Below are 16026 nucleotides of genomic sequence, written 5' to 3'. Positions count from 1 at the left end.
GCAGTACAAGTACCTCCAGTTGCATACACCGAGTAGTACAAGTACCACTAGGAATACACACTGAGCTGTACAAGTACCTCCAGTTACACACACCGAGTAGTAAGTACTGTGAAATGCTATGTAACAAAACTAGCACTACTTCCACAATATCAAATACTACATTTGGAGCCAGTACGCACAATATGAAATACAGTGTGATTTACACAATAAGAAGCAGATTGAAAAACAATGTGCAAAACAAATATGTTACAATAACTTTTGGTCAGGCGTTTTACTTTGAAAACTGTGTTGCTGCAGCAACGGAGCGGATTGTAACCACGTGATTTATTGTGATGATGGAAACCAGCAGCATCTGTGCTGTACGCTCTGCTGGACCAGAAGATGTGTGTCCAACACCATCGAGGTGTTCAGATCATCATCAGCGTCACATGCTTCCAGCTCCTCTGGGACAAACTCCTCCAAGGCCTCAGAACCAGAACCCGCCCTCCAGGGAGGTCCACGCGCCTCCTGCACCCCAAACCTTTTCAAATATTTAAATTGAAGCTGGATGCAAAAACTTGTGTTTCCACATTTAACAGGAAGCTTTTCAAACCATTTTGCTGTCTTCTGGCTGCACTTGTCCACTTGACGTATTTACATAACTTATATAGTCTCAAATGTCTCAACAATGTGTTAAAATAAAAGCCTCAACCTGAGAACATGGTTCATGTTTGGAGTGCTTCACGTTCTATTAAAATACATAAATAATCCTTTCATCAATCACAGATTGACAATTCCTTCTGGTCTAGAAACAGATTTTTATTTTGTATAAACATACAAACAGACATAAAACGGTCATGTGACAAATGAGAGGATGACCACAGAGAAAGAGCAGTGTCACAGGAGAGGATGAACGCTGAGGAACTCCAACCAACCAGTGAGAGTGAGATCAGATTCGAGAGGCTGAGAAACAGGAGGGGAGAGGTTATCTCATGTTCATTTAAGGATTACTTTTATTGTTATACTTTAAGTATCTGCTGCTGGTACTTTTGTACTTGTACTTCAGGTGAGCAGTACCTTCAGTCCAGATATTTCTAGGGCTTGTCCGTCCCTGCGTACCGAGAGCAGGCGGGTCTGTCCGCGGGTCGAATACCCGTCCTCCACCTCCAGGTGGCACACCAGCAGCGCCTTCTTCAAGTAGACCAGCAGCCGCTGAGCGGGATGCCAGTCGATGGCAAAGCTGAAGGGACGCACAGAGGTCAGAGGTCAGGCTCCTCAGCCCCACCCACTAACCATTTCATTATTGATCTGAGGGACAGGGATCTTTGAACAGAAAGGAGGGGTTTACCTGGATCTCAGTCTCTGGATCTCAGACAGCAGATGGAACTGAGTGAGGTAACGCTGCATCACCTCCAGCAAGGTGGAGCTCAGTTCAGACCGACGGCACCACAGGCCCTCCTCCACCAGACCAGCAGGGCCCTCCGTCACCTAGAAGAGACACTGCAGCCTTTAGAAGGTCCAACCAATCAGCAGACAGGAGGGTGAGTAGATGGGGAGGTTACCTGCATTGTGAAGCGGTCGTTGTGACTCCAGGTGATTGAAAGCTTCAGTGTCTCCGGCTCATTGGACACTATGTCTGGAAAGGGGCGTGGCCTGAGTTCCAGACAGAGCTCTGATTGGTTGAAGGACAGCAGGTTGATCTGCATGACGTCCTGTACGGCAGAGACATACCCCTGGAGCCTGACATGTCACAAAAAGTTAGTGACCAATTAGAACGACCAAACAATAAGCGCGTGACCGGACAACACTCACTCGTCTCTGATTCGCTGCCAGCTGGTCACCTGACCGAGCGCCACTGCTAACTCAGGCCTCAGCTGGGAGAGCTGATGGTCACATGACTGCTGTGCATTGTAGGCCTTCAGCAGAGACTCATCCAGCTGTTCATACTGCTCCTTCTGAAGGACACAAGCAGAGAAGAGGATAAAACTAAGGTGACAAGGTTTGAGACAAGGAGAGGAAACAAGGATATGACTAGAGGAGGCGAGGACAGCAGTGTTTCCCCTCGGTTTCATACTTGCAAACTCATAAGGGGTGAAAAAGCTGACAACGGGTGCACGTATCATTGTATACGACTAGAGACGGTGAGACGAGGATATCAGAGGAGACAAGAGACTAGAGGACAAGGTGAGGAACAAAGAGTAGGACACGAGAGTAAAGTGGAGGAGTGTGTGAGTGTACCTTGTTGTGCAGATGTTGGATCAACTGTGTGAGTGTGTGTCTTCTGCTGTGTATTTGTTGTATTTTGTCCTGCAGAGTCCGTAGCAACGTCTCCGTCTCCTCCGTCACAGACCTGCTGTCTGCCCTCAGACACCTCCACCTGCTGCGAGCCACGCCTCCTGACACACACACACACACACACGTCCAAACAATGTCCATACTATGTGTGTACTCTGTATGCACTCTGTGTGTTCTCTTCGTACCAGGTTGGGTGGGGCAGGGCTGAGTCACCAGGTTCTGGGCAGACTGCAGACCCTCCAGCAGTGACATCATCGAGTCCACTACGAAGAGCTGACGGCCGAGAACCTTCTGGACTTGTCTTCTGTCCTGAAGCACAGCAGTGATCAATGAAGACGTTTAAGTATTGATAAGATGAACTCATCACAACGAGTACTTGTAGTAGTACTTGACTGTACAAGTACCGTGAGGTAGGGAACCATGCCGGCCGCTTCAGAGACACACGGCTCTGAGTCTCTGAGGGAACCAAGCAGAGCCGGGTCACAGCGCCGCAGAACCCTGCAAACAGATCAAAGGTGCTCATACTGTAACGCAGAGGAAGTTAAGCCTGGTTTATGCTTCTGCATTTTCAGAGACACACACACACACACACACACACACACACACACAGTGTTAATTGTTCTAGACTTGTGCCAAAAGCTACAGTTTCGTAGCATAATTCTGCCATTATTAAAAGGAAGATTTTTGAAGAGAGAATTAATCAGATTGAAGAGCTTTTGTCAATGAAATCCGTGAATATGACGACTGATACAAGCCGTCATTGGTGGCCTATAAGGACGCGCGGATGGCCTCCAGCTCATGGAGGGAGATCTCCACAAACGTCAGCCAGTTGAGGGGTTTAACAAAGCAGAGCTTCCAAAATTACTCAAAAATGATGTTTGAATATTTGCTTTAAAAAAACACTTGTTTGAATATATTTGAATATCTGGTTGCACATTAGGCATGTCAATAACAGGACTAATGCATATGAGACATACCTACTGGTATAGGTACTTTCTTTTAAGTTGAAACATATTCAACAACACATTAGTTACACAAAGATAAGTAAATGAACTAAAGGCCACAGACCTGGGCCTCTCAGCGGTTTAAATGAACGACATCAATGAACAAAAGCTGAGTGCCGATCAAGACTTTTGTGTAATTTAAGGTCGCGATTCTTGTCCCAAATATGGCAGGCTTCATTCAGTGACTGAAACCATACTGAGCATGAATTAAAGTTTACAGAGTTACCGACATGGAACGCTGTGAGCGAGCTGTGGTTAACGTGAACTGAAACGGCCAATAATCAAAGCTCATCTGTTTTATTCATGGAATATAAAGTCAGTACAGCAGCACCAGCTGGTGATGATGTGTGTGTTTTTTTTGTATTCGAATATCTGTTTTTACAAGAATGCGAATATATATCCGAATATAGAATATTCTCTGACAGCCACAGTACAACATACGGTCACGAGAAGCAGCGGTGGCGATGCGGGGGGGAAACAAGTCTCTACTTTTTATGTTTTTATATAGACCGGGTAAATAAACAAACAAACGACGTCATTATCTAGGTCGTATTCGACAAAACCGTTACTCCACCTATTGTTCTGGCGGTGAGTTGCTTTGTAATACGCGCAAGTCTTTTAGGACCATGAAGTCCATCGATGCAACTGCGCGAAAAGCCGCAGCTGCAGAACCATGCCAGAGCCTTACTGTACTGTACGTCCCAATCGTTAACTAACGTTAGCCGTTAGCTTCAGCTAGCTTGGTGACGCTGCCGTTAATTATACAATTTTACATTTTGTGTGATCAAAATAACTCACGAACCTTTAATACTATTTTAAAGCGAAGCCTCGTTAAACGTTTCATTATAAATCACAACATTAAATGGCATGTAAATGTTTAAGACTTACGCTTGAGCTTCAGCCATTTCTGTTTTCAAATATCCGCGGTGCCGCGAGCGATGTGATTGGCTTCTCCACGATGCCGTCACAGCATTTTAAGCCAATGAGGAATTCGTTTGAAAAATCTTTATTGACAATATTCACATTTACAGTGACTCCTAGATAATTAAATGTTTTTTTTAAATTCATTTATTTGTTATTTTTTAACTGCGCGGCAGTTACACGCTGACATGAATATGTTAGGGAGATATGTTAGGGGAAGCACTGTATCGATAAATATACTTTATTAATCCCCAAGGGGACATTTGTGTGTAATAGTAGTAAAAGTGTACAGTAATTAAAATGAGAAATTAAAATTGCACATTATATACACAGTCAAATAAAATACAAAATAGCAGAGCAGAACATATTATATTAAACTAAAATGAACGTTAAATAGAAATACGGTGGGGTGGAAAATGTGTAAAATTAAATTAGAAAATTAAATTAAAACAGTAGTGCAATGTTAATGAAATCAAGACAGCACTGAAGTGGTTATTCAATTAACAGAAAAACGGGGCCAACGGGGGGCTAGATTGCGAGCGGGCAGCCCCGCGTTGGACCGATCACTGCAGTGAAAAACACGGTCCCTGGTCGGTGGTAGGATCCTTTCTCAGAAGCTGATCTCAGTTGGGTATTTAGCGGCATGCAAAGTCCATGTAACGGTAAATGAGTCTTCATGTAAATGTTTTTCTAACGTTATTGAGAATCTGCAGTGACCCGCAAGTAGCGCGTCTTAAATAAAGTGACGTATGTCTTAATGAACACTAATGGATTCTGTATTTGCTCATAAAGTCTGAAACGAGTCATTTTGGCCAATGTGTTGATAACCGACCGAAGCCAGTTCAGTGTTTCATTATAACAGCCCCCCCCCCCGGCAGGTCGCTATGGACACTATTTTATTCTTATATTGCACCAATCCCCGAGACAAATTCCTGTATGTGTAACATACGGGGCAACAAATGGCTTCTAATTCCGATTATTAAAGGTTCAACTGTGTGTGTGTGTGTGTGTGTGTGTGTGCAGCGCATCTCCTCGCGCTCAGGTCACGTGCTGCTATGTGTTGACTGGAGAGAAATAGGACATCTCAGCAGAGCTTGGAGGCTAACGGCAGAGCTAGCTGTCCTCCGAGGACAAAACGAGTCCAAAAAAACCGCGACGGGGACAGCGCGCAGGCAGGTGGAGGTATGAGTTAAACAGCACGAGGCCGGTAACATTCAAAAGGTACGTTTTACAAACATTGTGGAAGTGTCCCGGATGATGCTTAGACGTCCTTCGAACGCTAAAACAGCTAGCCTCGCAGCTAACTCCGCATACTATTGGCAGGTCACGGGTCTAAGCGGCCAGTGTGATGTCGATGTGCCGGACAGGTGTTGGGCATCAAAGCAAACATGCGGAGGTGGGCTGGCAGAGACACGTTAGCTTAGCATCCTGCTGAGAGTTAGTCAAGCCGTTGCTGATGATGCCAGCTAGGCGCTAACTACGCTAGCTAACGATGCGGTCGGACAGTAGAAGGTCTGACGTAGACAACGTGTCGGTGTATTCCAGGTCTGACGTAGACACCGTGTCGGTGTATTCCAGGTCTGACGTAGACAACGTGTCGGTGTATTCCAGGTCTGACGTAGACACCGTGTCGGTGTATTCCAGGTCTGACGTAGACAACGTGTCGGTTTATTCCAGGTCTGACGTAGACAACGTGTCGGTGTATTCCAGGTCTGACGTAGACAACGTGTCGGTGTATTCCAGGTCTGACGTAGACACCGTGTCGGTGTATTCCAGGTCTGACGTAGACAACGTGTCGGTGTATTCCAGGTCTGACGTAGACACCGTGTCGGTGTATTCCAGGTCTGACGTAGACAACGTGTCGGTGTATTCCAGGTCTGACGTAGACAACGTGTCGGTGTATTCCAGGTCTGACGTAGACAACGTGTCGGTGTATTCCAGGTCTGACGTAGACACCGTGTCGGTGTATTCCAGGTCTGACGTAGACAACGTGTCGGTGTATTCCAGGTCTGACGTAGACAACGTGTCGGTGTATTCCAGGTCTGACGTAGACAACGTGTCGGTGTATTCCAGGTCTGACGTAGACCAGGCGTCTCATTTCAGGGACCACTAGGTTCAGCCCATGCGTCATTGGACGGACTCACAACTAGTTAGTCATCAGCGCCAAAGATGTAATTGTGTGTTTGACGATGTTATTGAGTAATGATCCTCTGGTTGGGTCTCTGTGTTTCAGGGCAATCGGGTGTGAATTGGAACACAGGGATGCCCATCCCCCCCGCCCCACCTGGGGGACCCCCAACCCCCGCCACCTTCAGCCAGGTAACTCCAGACACACTGCTTCAGTCACCTCTAGGCGAGATGAGTAATTTACATACATTATTATTTACTATACTATACCTCAGAGAAACATGTAGTAGTATTTATTGAACTGCATCTCAGAGGTACATTTAGTATTTCTTTAGTAGTAGGCAGAAACTTCTAGTCACAGCTCGGCCATCTCTTCTGTCAGAACACACCATTATGATTTATTCAACTTATGTTGTCACCCCTCCAGGCCAACACCACCCCCCCAAAGCTGAGCCAAGAGGAGGCCGATGGTCGCGGCGCCCTGCTGACGGACATCTGCAGAGGCCCCCGGCTGAAGAAGGTGGCGGTGGTGAGCGACCGCAGCGCCCCGCTGCTCGACAGTAAGAGCCCGACACCAGAGACCACAGATCACCCATACATTCGCTTATACCAGTACCTGCACCAGCAGCAGGGGGCGCCCTCCCAGGAGCAGCAGAGGACGGCACTAGAGAGTAAGAACACCTTCTGTGACCGTAGGGGAAAACTGCAGGAGGCAGCAGGGGGTCGGCCAGCCGCCAAGTTTCCTGTCCAGGTCACATCCTGAATAACTGTCAGTAGATCACGTCCTGAATAACAGTCAGTAGATCACATCCTGAATAACAGTCAGTAGATCACATCCTGAATAACAGTCAGTAGATCACATCCTGAATAACAGTCAGTAGATCACGTCCTGAATAACAGTCAGTAGATCACGTCCTGAATAACAGTCAGTAGATCACGTCCTGAATAACAGTCAGTAGATCACGTCCTGAATAACAGTCAGTAGATCACGTCCTGAATAACAGTCAGTAGATCACGTCCTGAATAACAGTCAGTAGATCACGTCCTGAATAACAGTCAGTAGATCACGTCCTGAATAACAGTCAGTAGATCACGTCCTGAATAACTGTCAGTAGATCACGTCCTGAATAACTGTCAGTTGATCACGTCCTGAATAACAGTCAGTAGATCACGTCCTGAATAACTGTCAGTAGATCACGTCCTGAATAACAGTCAGTAGATCACGTCCTGAATAACTGTCAGTAGATCACGTCCTGAATAACTGTCAGTAGATCACGTCCTGAATAACAGTCAGTAGATCACGTCCTGAATAACTGTCAGTAGATCACGTCCTGAATAACTGTCAGTAGATCACGTCCTGAATAACTGTCAGTAGATCACGTCCTGAATAACTGTCAGTAGATCACGTCCTGAATAACTGTCAGTAGATCACGTCCTGAATAACTGTCAGTAGATCACGTCCTGAATAACTGTCAGTAGATCACGTCCTGAATAACTGTCAGTAGATCACGTCCTGAATAACTGTCAGTAGATCACGTCCTGAATAACAGTCAGTAGATCACGTCCTGAATAACAGTCAGTAGATCACGTCCTGAATAACTGTCAGTAGATCACGTCCTGAATAACAGTCAGTAGATCACGTCCTGAATAACTGTCAGTAGATCACGTCCTGAATAACTGTCAGTAGATCACGTCCTGAATAACTGTCAGTAGATCACGTCCTGAATAACAGTCAGTAGATCACGTCCTGAATAACAGTCAGTAGATCACGTCCTGAATAACAGTCAGTAGATCACGTCCTGAATAACAGTCAGTAGATCACGTCCTGAATAACAGTCAGTAGATCACGTCCTGAATAACTGTCAGTAGATCACGTCCTGAATAACAGTCAGTAGATCACGTCCTGAATAACAGTCAGTAGATCACGTCCTGAATAACAGTCAGTAGATCACGTCCTGAATAACAGTCAGTAGATCACGTCCTGAATAACAGTCAGTAGATCACGTCCTGAATAACAGTCAGTAGATCACGTCCTGAATAACAGTCAGTAGATCACGTCCTGAATAACTGTCAGTAGATCACGTCCTGAATAACAGTCAGTAGATCACGTCCTGAATAACAGTCAGTAGATCACGTCCTGAATAACAGTCAGTAGATCACGTCCTGAATAACTGTCAGTAGATCACGTCCTGAATAACTGTCAGTAGATCACGTCCTGAATAACTGTCAGTAGATCACGTCCTGAATAACTGTCAGTAGATCACGTCCTGAATAACAGTCAGTAGATCACGTCCTGAATAACAGTCAGTAGATCACGTCCTGAATAACTGTCAGTAGATCACGTCCTGAATAACAGTCAGTAGATCACGTCCTGAATAACTGTCAGTAGATCACGTCCTGAATAACTGTCAGTAGATCACGTCCTGAATAACTGTCAGTAGATCACGTCCTGAATAACAGTCAGTAGATCACGTCCTGAATAACAGTCAGTAGATCACGTCCTGAATAACAGTCAGTAGATCACGTCCTGAATAACAGTCAGTAGATCACGTCCTGAATAACAGTCAGTAGATCACGTCCTGAATAACTGTCAGTAGATCACGTCCTGAATAACAGTCAGTAGATCACGTCCTGAATAACAGTCAGTAGATCACGTCCTGAATAACAGTCAGTAGATCACGTCCTGAATAACAGTCAGTAGATCACGTCCTGAATAACAGTCAGTAGATCACGTCCTGAATAACAGTCAGTAGATCACGTCCTGAATAACAGTCAGTAGATCACGTCCTGAATAACTGTCAGTAGATCACGTCCTGAATAACAGTCAGTAGATCACGTCCTGAATAACTGTCAGTAGATCACGTCCTGAATAACTGTCAGTAGATCACGTCCTGAATAACTGTCAGTAGATCACGTCCTGAATAACTGTCAGTAGATCACGTCCTGAATAACTGTCAGTAGATCACGTCCTGAATAACTGTCAGTAGATCACGTCCTGAATAACAGTCAGTAGATCACGTCCTGAATAACTGTCAGTAGATCACGTCCTGAATAACTGTCAGTAGATCACGTCCTGAATAACAGTCAGTAGATCACGTCCTGAATAACTGTCAGTAGATCACGTCCTGAATAACTGTCAGTAGATCACGTCCTGAATAACTGTCAGTAGATCACGTCCTGAATAACTGTCAGTAGATCACGTCCTGAATAACTGTCAGTAGATCACGTCCTGAATAACTGTCAGTAGATCACGTCCTGAATAACTGTCAGTAGATCACGTCCTGAATAACTGTCAGTAGACCACGTCCTGAATAACTGTCAGTAGATCACGTCCTGAATAACTGTCAGTAGATCACGTCCTGAATAACTGTCAGTAGATCACGTCCTGAATAACTGTCAGTAGATCACGTCCTGAATAACTGTCAGTAGATCACGTCCTGAATAACTGTCAGTAGATCACGTCCTGAATAACTGTCAGTAGATCACGTCCTGAATAACTGTCAGTAGATCACGTCCTGAATAACTGTCAGTAGATCACGTCCTGAATAACTGTCAGTAGATCACGTCCTGAATAACTGTCAGTAGATCACGTCCTGAATAACTGTCAGTAGATCACGTCCTGAATAACAGTCAGTAGATCACATCCTTAAAGAAGTCTATATGTGATCAGAAACTATTGACAGATCAGTGCCATCTGATAGAAGCTGATGTGGATTCTAAAGTGAGGCAGTATCCCCCTGAAGGGGCTTCTATCTGTTATCGTATCTACAGTCAATCAATTGTTCAACCCCCAATGCACATTAGGTTCATTGGCAAAATATACAATTTCTAAGCTGACAAAAACCTATTTAATACGATTACCAGGGTTTTCATCCAAATTAAACGCAAAATGCTGCTTTTAATGAATACTGCAGTCTCAAAATGATTCAACCCCTACACGACAAACACATTCAGTGCTTAGTGGAGCCCCCTTTTGCTGTTATGACCTGCTGGTTGGGTACAGAGACCCGGTACCCATATGGTATCTATACGGTATCTACGGCACCAAAACGCATGGTGGATTCCGGCGCTTTCTTTCAGTGACACAAACATCGAGACATTCACTTTTCATGTTTTACTCGTCTCATTGGTCTGTGTGTTGTTTCTCTTGATGATTTAAATCTTCTGTTTCTTCACTGAAGTTGAATGAATCAGGGCCAATTGTTAATATATTTAATATTGTGTATTTGAGCACAGAGGTGGTCAGACTGGTGGACAGGTGGTGGAGCGGCTGGTTGGATGCTGCAGCGTCCTGCAGATCCCCCTTTGATACCTTCTCATTGATTTATTGTTTCCTGGGTTCAATGTTCTGGGTGCTTTCATCTGGACACAAAGCACAGCTGATGAGAGACGCCTCAGAACCAACTCTCATGATCAAGTTATTGATATTGTAGTAGTAGTTATTAACATACTCAAGATATTCATATTATCATTAAGTATCAATATTCTAATGAAGCTTCAGTGTAACAAAATCTGTTTTTTTGTAAAGTCTCAATATCCAAATCCAGTTATATATTATATTGACTCAACACCTTTTATTAGATTTATAATTCATCAAAAATCACTCACTGACCTCGGAGTACTGACAAGAATTTATAGATCCTTTTTATTTATACAGTATATTATGTTATTTTACTATAGTTTATATTTAGCATTTCACATTTTTTAGTTGATACGAACATATTTTACATTATTGGATCATTTTAATATCATCAAACAGGTCTGATGTGGTGAGAATAGCTGACATGAATGTAATTATTAATTAATATGATTATCTCCAATTAGATCAAAGCGTGTGCAACATTTTGTGATGTCATTCATTTTAATGTTTAATGATTTGCTCTGTGTCATATTGTGCTGTTGGTGATGTCATCGGAGCTCCGTCTTAGCTCACTCCCCCGCCCCCCCCTTCCACCCTCAGTGTTTAACGTTGTCCTCCTCACCAGACAGTGATGTCCCCATACGTAGTGTCCCCATACGTTATCTGTCCCCTGTAGTGTCCCTGTGGCCTCACTCTCCTGTCCAATGGTTGTGGTTCTTAGGAGGTGGAGCAGCAACAGCCAATGGCAGTGCAGCAGGAGGCCAGTCAGGTCCTGTTCCACCAATAGGAGGGCTGTCCATGGAGGGTGTCCCCACACTGAGACCAGTGGGAGGTGAAGACATTTTATGTGATTCTGACTACAACCACGTACTATGATTGAGGAGTGTTTTAGTGCGTCGATGTCACTAACGTTGTGACCTCCGTGGTTCCTGACAGACGGCTCTTCTGGACGGTCTCCCTCCAGTCGCGCTGCAGCCCCCCGCCCCCCCAGCCATCGCCCTGAAGACCCAGAAAGCCCCTCCACCCAGACCCTGTTGCCCACGGAGACAAGCTCCTCCGATCGTCCCTCCCTGTCCAAATTGTCTTCTTCTGCCTCCTCCTCTGGGGCTTCCTCCCCATCCGCCAGCACGACGCACCCCCCCTCTGCCCCCCCTCCACCTCCTCCTCCCAGTCGCCGCGGCAACGCCCCCCCTACGCCTTCCTCCTCCTCTTCTTACAATAGAGAGAAGCCCCTCCCTCCGACTCCTAACAACACCCCACCCCTCCCCTCTAAACCGCCCCCGTCTCCATGCAACAGCAGACGCTCTCCGACCTCGGGGGGAAACCCCACCTGCTCTTCTTTGGCCCCGCCCCCCCCACCGTATCGCATCACTAATGGTCCAGCAGGTGGCGTCGAGGCAGCGCCGGATCTGCCCCAGCGACACAACTCCCTGGGCACCAGGAGGGCTGCCCCCTCCCCCGGAGGCCACACCCCCACCCGAGGCCCCGCCCCTCCTCCCCCGGCTTCCCCCTCTGCCTCCCACCAGGCTGCCAACAGGCCACCGCCTCCTGTCAGAGAGACGCCGTGTAGAGGAGCAGGTGAGGTCGTTGCTAAATGAGCAGTGCTGACGTGACCTTTAACCCCCCGATGCACTTGTATGGAACATGTATGTCGTGGCTTATCTTTCTGTGATGGAGTGATAGCGTTTGAACCGCTACGCGGTGAAGCCCAGGTATGAAGTAGCAGAGGCAGCAGGTGGACAGGAAGACCATGTGACCATGTGTCGATCTCTCCCCTCAGCTCCTCCTGTGCCGCTCCAGCCATCGTCCCTGAGACCAGGTGGGCGAGATGCTCCTCCTCCGCCTCCCTACAGGATTCATGGTAGCTCTTCCCTCGGCTCTGACCCCCCATCCAGAGGAAAACCTCCTCCCCCGCCCACCCGTACCCCCGCTGCCCCTCCCCCCCCTCCACCTCCTCACCGTAACGGACATTCCTCCTCCGTCCCTCGCTCATTTGTTGGTGAGTTTTTACCGATGACAGTAACTTGATCTTCTAGAGCAGAGGTCACTAACTGGTGGACCCAGAAGCCCATTAACCCATGATGATTCAGCACTAAACCAGTGTCTCATAAAACGTCATCATGAGGCTCAATGAGCTCCTCCACATGAGGAGGAGAACCCTGGCCCTGATGCATTCAGGGACACGTTTAAAGTCCTGGAAAAACTAGATCTTAATTTTTAAAAAGTGGGTGAGTGGATCTAATATCTTTCTATTAAACTGCCCAGTTGTTTTAATGTATTTAGATTTATTTTTTTAAGGTGTAAACTACAATGTAAGTCGCTTTGGATAAAAGCGTCAGATAAATGACATGTCATGTAATTATTTATAATTTGCTGAGACTTTCAAGTCCAAATGTGAAGCAGAACATAGGAAACATTATGTCGTCACATTATGTTCTTTACAAGTGGATGTAAACTTTATAAAGTTTAAATCTACTGCCTCAGTAATCGTAGCTCTAGTGTTTGTTTCCCTTCACGAGTCAGGTGATCATCGCTTTGTGGTGTCTGGTATGATACGCAACCCTAACCTTATTATTATAAATAATTATGAACTGTTTCAAAGTCAAACAGATCAGAATTCATCCCAATATACATTTTGTTTTTGTTTGGTCCCCATCTCTTTTCCTACCTGTGACCTCTGACCTCAAGATGTAAATGAATCGTGTGTTCTGGTTCTGCAGATGACTTTGAGTCAAAGTATTCCTTCCATCCTCTGGACGACTTCCCTCCTCCAGACGAGTACCGACACTTCGCCAAGATCTACCCCAGCAAGGCCAACCGAGGTACTGAGCCCTGTACCCGGGGGGGGGGGGTATAGACCAGCAGCACCTGCTGGAGGAGGACATGACCCCATCTAGACTGAACAAGACATAGAGACACCGCATACAACCTGTCAATCAGCGTTAGGCCCCGCCCTAAAGCACCCCCTCTTCATGGTCTGTTTGACTCTAAATGGACCATCATTCACTAAATGAACATCATGCTGCATTGAAGAAGACTTGAAACTAGAGACTGAGACCATAAACTCATGTTTACAATGTTTACTGAGGGAATAAATCAAGAGAGAAGTAGAGTCATTTCCTCATAGACGTCTATGGGAGCAGAGGAGTCGCCCCCTGCTGGTCACTACACAGAAGTAGAGTCATTTCCTCATAGACGTTTATGGGAGCAGAGGAGTCGCCCCCTGCTGGTCACTACACAGAAGTAGAGTCATTTCCTCATAGACGTCTATGGGAGCAGAGGAGTCGCCCCCTGCTGGTCACTACACAGAAGTAGAGTCATTTCCTCATAGACGTCTATGGGAGCAGAGGAGTCGCCCCCTGCTGGTCACTACACAGAAGTAGAGTCATTTCCTCATAGACGTCTATGGGAGCAGAGGAGTCGCCCCCTGCTGGTGGTCCTGTGTTTTATCATTTTGATTCTTCAGTTTACTTTCTGCTAATGTTCAGGACCTAATGTTTGTTTGTTTGTTTGTTTCAGTGATGAGAGGAGCTCCTCCTCTGCCTCCCATTGGGAGGTGAACTACGAGACAACATCACAGCTGGAACACACACAAACATCTGAGATCTTCATCACCATCTCATTTACGCTCTCGTCTCATTGGATGAGGTCTGATCATGTGACGATGAAGAGGAGCGACTGTGACCTCAGAGCAGTTCTCCTCATCCTGGACTCCCTTTGCTGTAGTTTTGTTTTTCTGACCTCTGTTGAGGAGACTTCTGATCTGTGGACTGAAACGTTGTGATGTCATGAAGTTTAAAATGAAAAGACTTTGACTTCTTTTTTCAATTTACAAGAACAGTTGTTTACGTTAAAACTTTTTATTAACAGAATATTAATTTATTTATTATTTGAATCATTTACTTAATATATTTTAGTACAAGTCCTATTATAATATTACATTGTCATGATTGTTAATATTTATTTCATGTTATTTGAGGGATTATTGCTGTTTTTATTTAACATTCATCTTGTGTGTTAACAAGTCGCAGCCATCTAACAGCACCATTTATCCAGGAGTGACATCACAGAAACAGTGATGTCATCAACATACCGTATCATATTGTTTTGATGATGCTCATTGAAAATGACTTCTTAATGCTAAGCTAGCTAGTTAGCCTTGACTGGATTTGAATTGTCACAAAATTACACTACAACTATTCCTTGACTTTATTTCTTCCCAAACTAACGTGATCATGTGAATCCATTGTTACCGACAGTCTCAAAGCTAAGCTAGCTAGCTAACAGCCCTGACTGCATGTTTCAGCTGCTGGGGGGGTACAAAAAAGAATGAAACCCAAACCAGGACGTCTTCATAAACCACAAAGACAAACTCAAACTGAACGCAAATGTTCCAGGACCTGGAATGGACCAGGAATGGACTGTCCAAATGTACGGGAATAGCTTCCCAGCATGCATTGCTGCAGACACACACCTGTAAATACCATCATTGTGACAATGTCATGTGACCAGATCAGATTCTGAGGAGGCGGAGTCTCAAAGTGCCAAAATGGAAAAATGCAGCTCACCTGAGATGAGTTGACTCCTCCCCCTGCTCCAACAGGTGCCACGTTGTTGGGACGTGGGGGGGTTAAGGGACAGACATTCCTTCCTCACTTCCTTACCTCCTCGTCCCCTCTCTATAAATGGAAATTGTTGCATGTCTTCTTTACTTCAGTCTCATGTTTCTCCACCCAGAAGGAAGTAATTATTCAAAGAGTCCTCTAGTCGGTCCTCCAACATGTCCTTTAACGTGTCCTCTAGGCCCAGCACCTCCCAGCATGCAACGCGGGCCGGCGAGGAGTTTCATGCAGGACGGAGACAGGTGAGCGTGGCGGCTCCCTCACAGCATGAGGTCACCTCCTCGCCCCCTTCATTCTGTACGTCCTGTATGTGTTGAAAAGGCAACAATAAAATCCATTTTGATTTACAGGAAAGTCAAATGAAATATAAAACGTTTACGTTTCTGGGGTTTCAAGGCTTTCGCTGTCAGGCAGCAGGTTGCTAGGCAACGGGAGCAGCGGAGGTCATTGGAGGACGCATCCACCGAATGGGACACAGCTGTTGACACTTCACTTGGGCCAGATGTAGTGGTACTAAAGGCTGGGAGTGTCCCGCAGGCCTCTGTCCTCTGTCCTCTGTCCCCTCAACTTTCTGGAGAGAAGGTTGATTTCATTTCATGAGAAAAATGCCAACAGAATTATGTCCTCCATAATAAAACGGTTAAATGAGATGTTTATTAGTGTGGTTTGTAACTAAGACGACTTTCTCATAATGCAGGTTTTACTGATTTGATTGATT

The 16026-nt window shown here is 45.6% G+C and overlaps 2 protein-coding genes across 5 annotated transcripts; one reads left to right on the top strand and one right to left on the bottom strand.

Annotated features, from left to right (window-relative positions):
* Nucleotides 1–783: 783 nt before the first annotated feature.
* Nucleotides 784–4257, bottom strand: si:dkey-225f5.4 (uncharacterized). Its single transcript, XM_037476506.2, has 9 exons — nucleotides 4167–4257; nucleotides 2679–2772; nucleotides 2460–2583; nucleotides 2218–2375; nucleotides 1792–1934; nucleotides 1542–1719; nucleotides 1328–1467; nucleotides 1057–1219; nucleotides 784–942 (listed from the first exon to the last, which is right to left on the bottom strand). The coding sequence occupies exons 1-9, from the start codon at nucleotides 4181–4183 to the stop codon at nucleotides 877–879; spliced, it is 1083 nt and encodes a 360-aa protein (XP_037332403.2). The 5' UTR covers nucleotides 4184–4257; the 3' UTR covers nucleotides 784–876.
* Nucleotides 4258–5182: 925 nt separating this feature from the next.
* LOC119220828 (WAS/WASL-interacting protein family member 2-like) lies at nucleotides 5183–15958 on the top strand. 4 transcript variants are annotated; one of them, XR_005120619.2, is made up of 9 exons: nucleotides 5183–5420; nucleotides 6433–6518; nucleotides 6754–6997; nucleotides 11408–11518; nucleotides 11623–12264; nucleotides 12467–12685; nucleotides 13407–13508; nucleotides 14206–15550; nucleotides 15705–15958. XR_005120619.2 is itself a non-coding variant. In XM_037477093.2 (8 exons), the coding sequence occupies exons 2-8, from the start codon at nucleotides 6462–6464 to the stop codon at nucleotides 14244–14246; spliced, it is 1305 nt and encodes a 434-aa protein (XP_037332990.1). In that variant the 5' UTR covers nucleotides 5183–5420; nucleotides 6433–6461; the 3' UTR covers nucleotides 14247–15958. The 4 variants fall into 4 exon arrangements, 2 of the variants coding, with proteins under 2 accessions (XP_037332990.1, XP_037332988.1); XR_005120618.2 differs by having other exon boundaries at nucleotides 14206–15605; XM_037477093.2 differs by having other exon boundaries at nucleotides 6754–6886; nucleotides 14206–15958.
* Nucleotides 15959–16026: the final 68 nt, after the last annotated feature.

The sequence above is a fragment of the Pungitius pungitius genome, chromosome 12 (genome assembly GCF_949316345.1).
Source record: "Pungitius pungitius chromosome 12, fPunPun2.1, whole genome shotgun sequence".
Lineage (NCBI taxonomy): Eukaryota > Metazoa > Chordata > Actinopteri > Perciformes > Gasterosteidae > Pungitius > Pungitius pungitius.
Note: the sequence above shows the minus strand (reverse complement) of the source record. Positions and strands in the feature narration are given on the sequence as shown.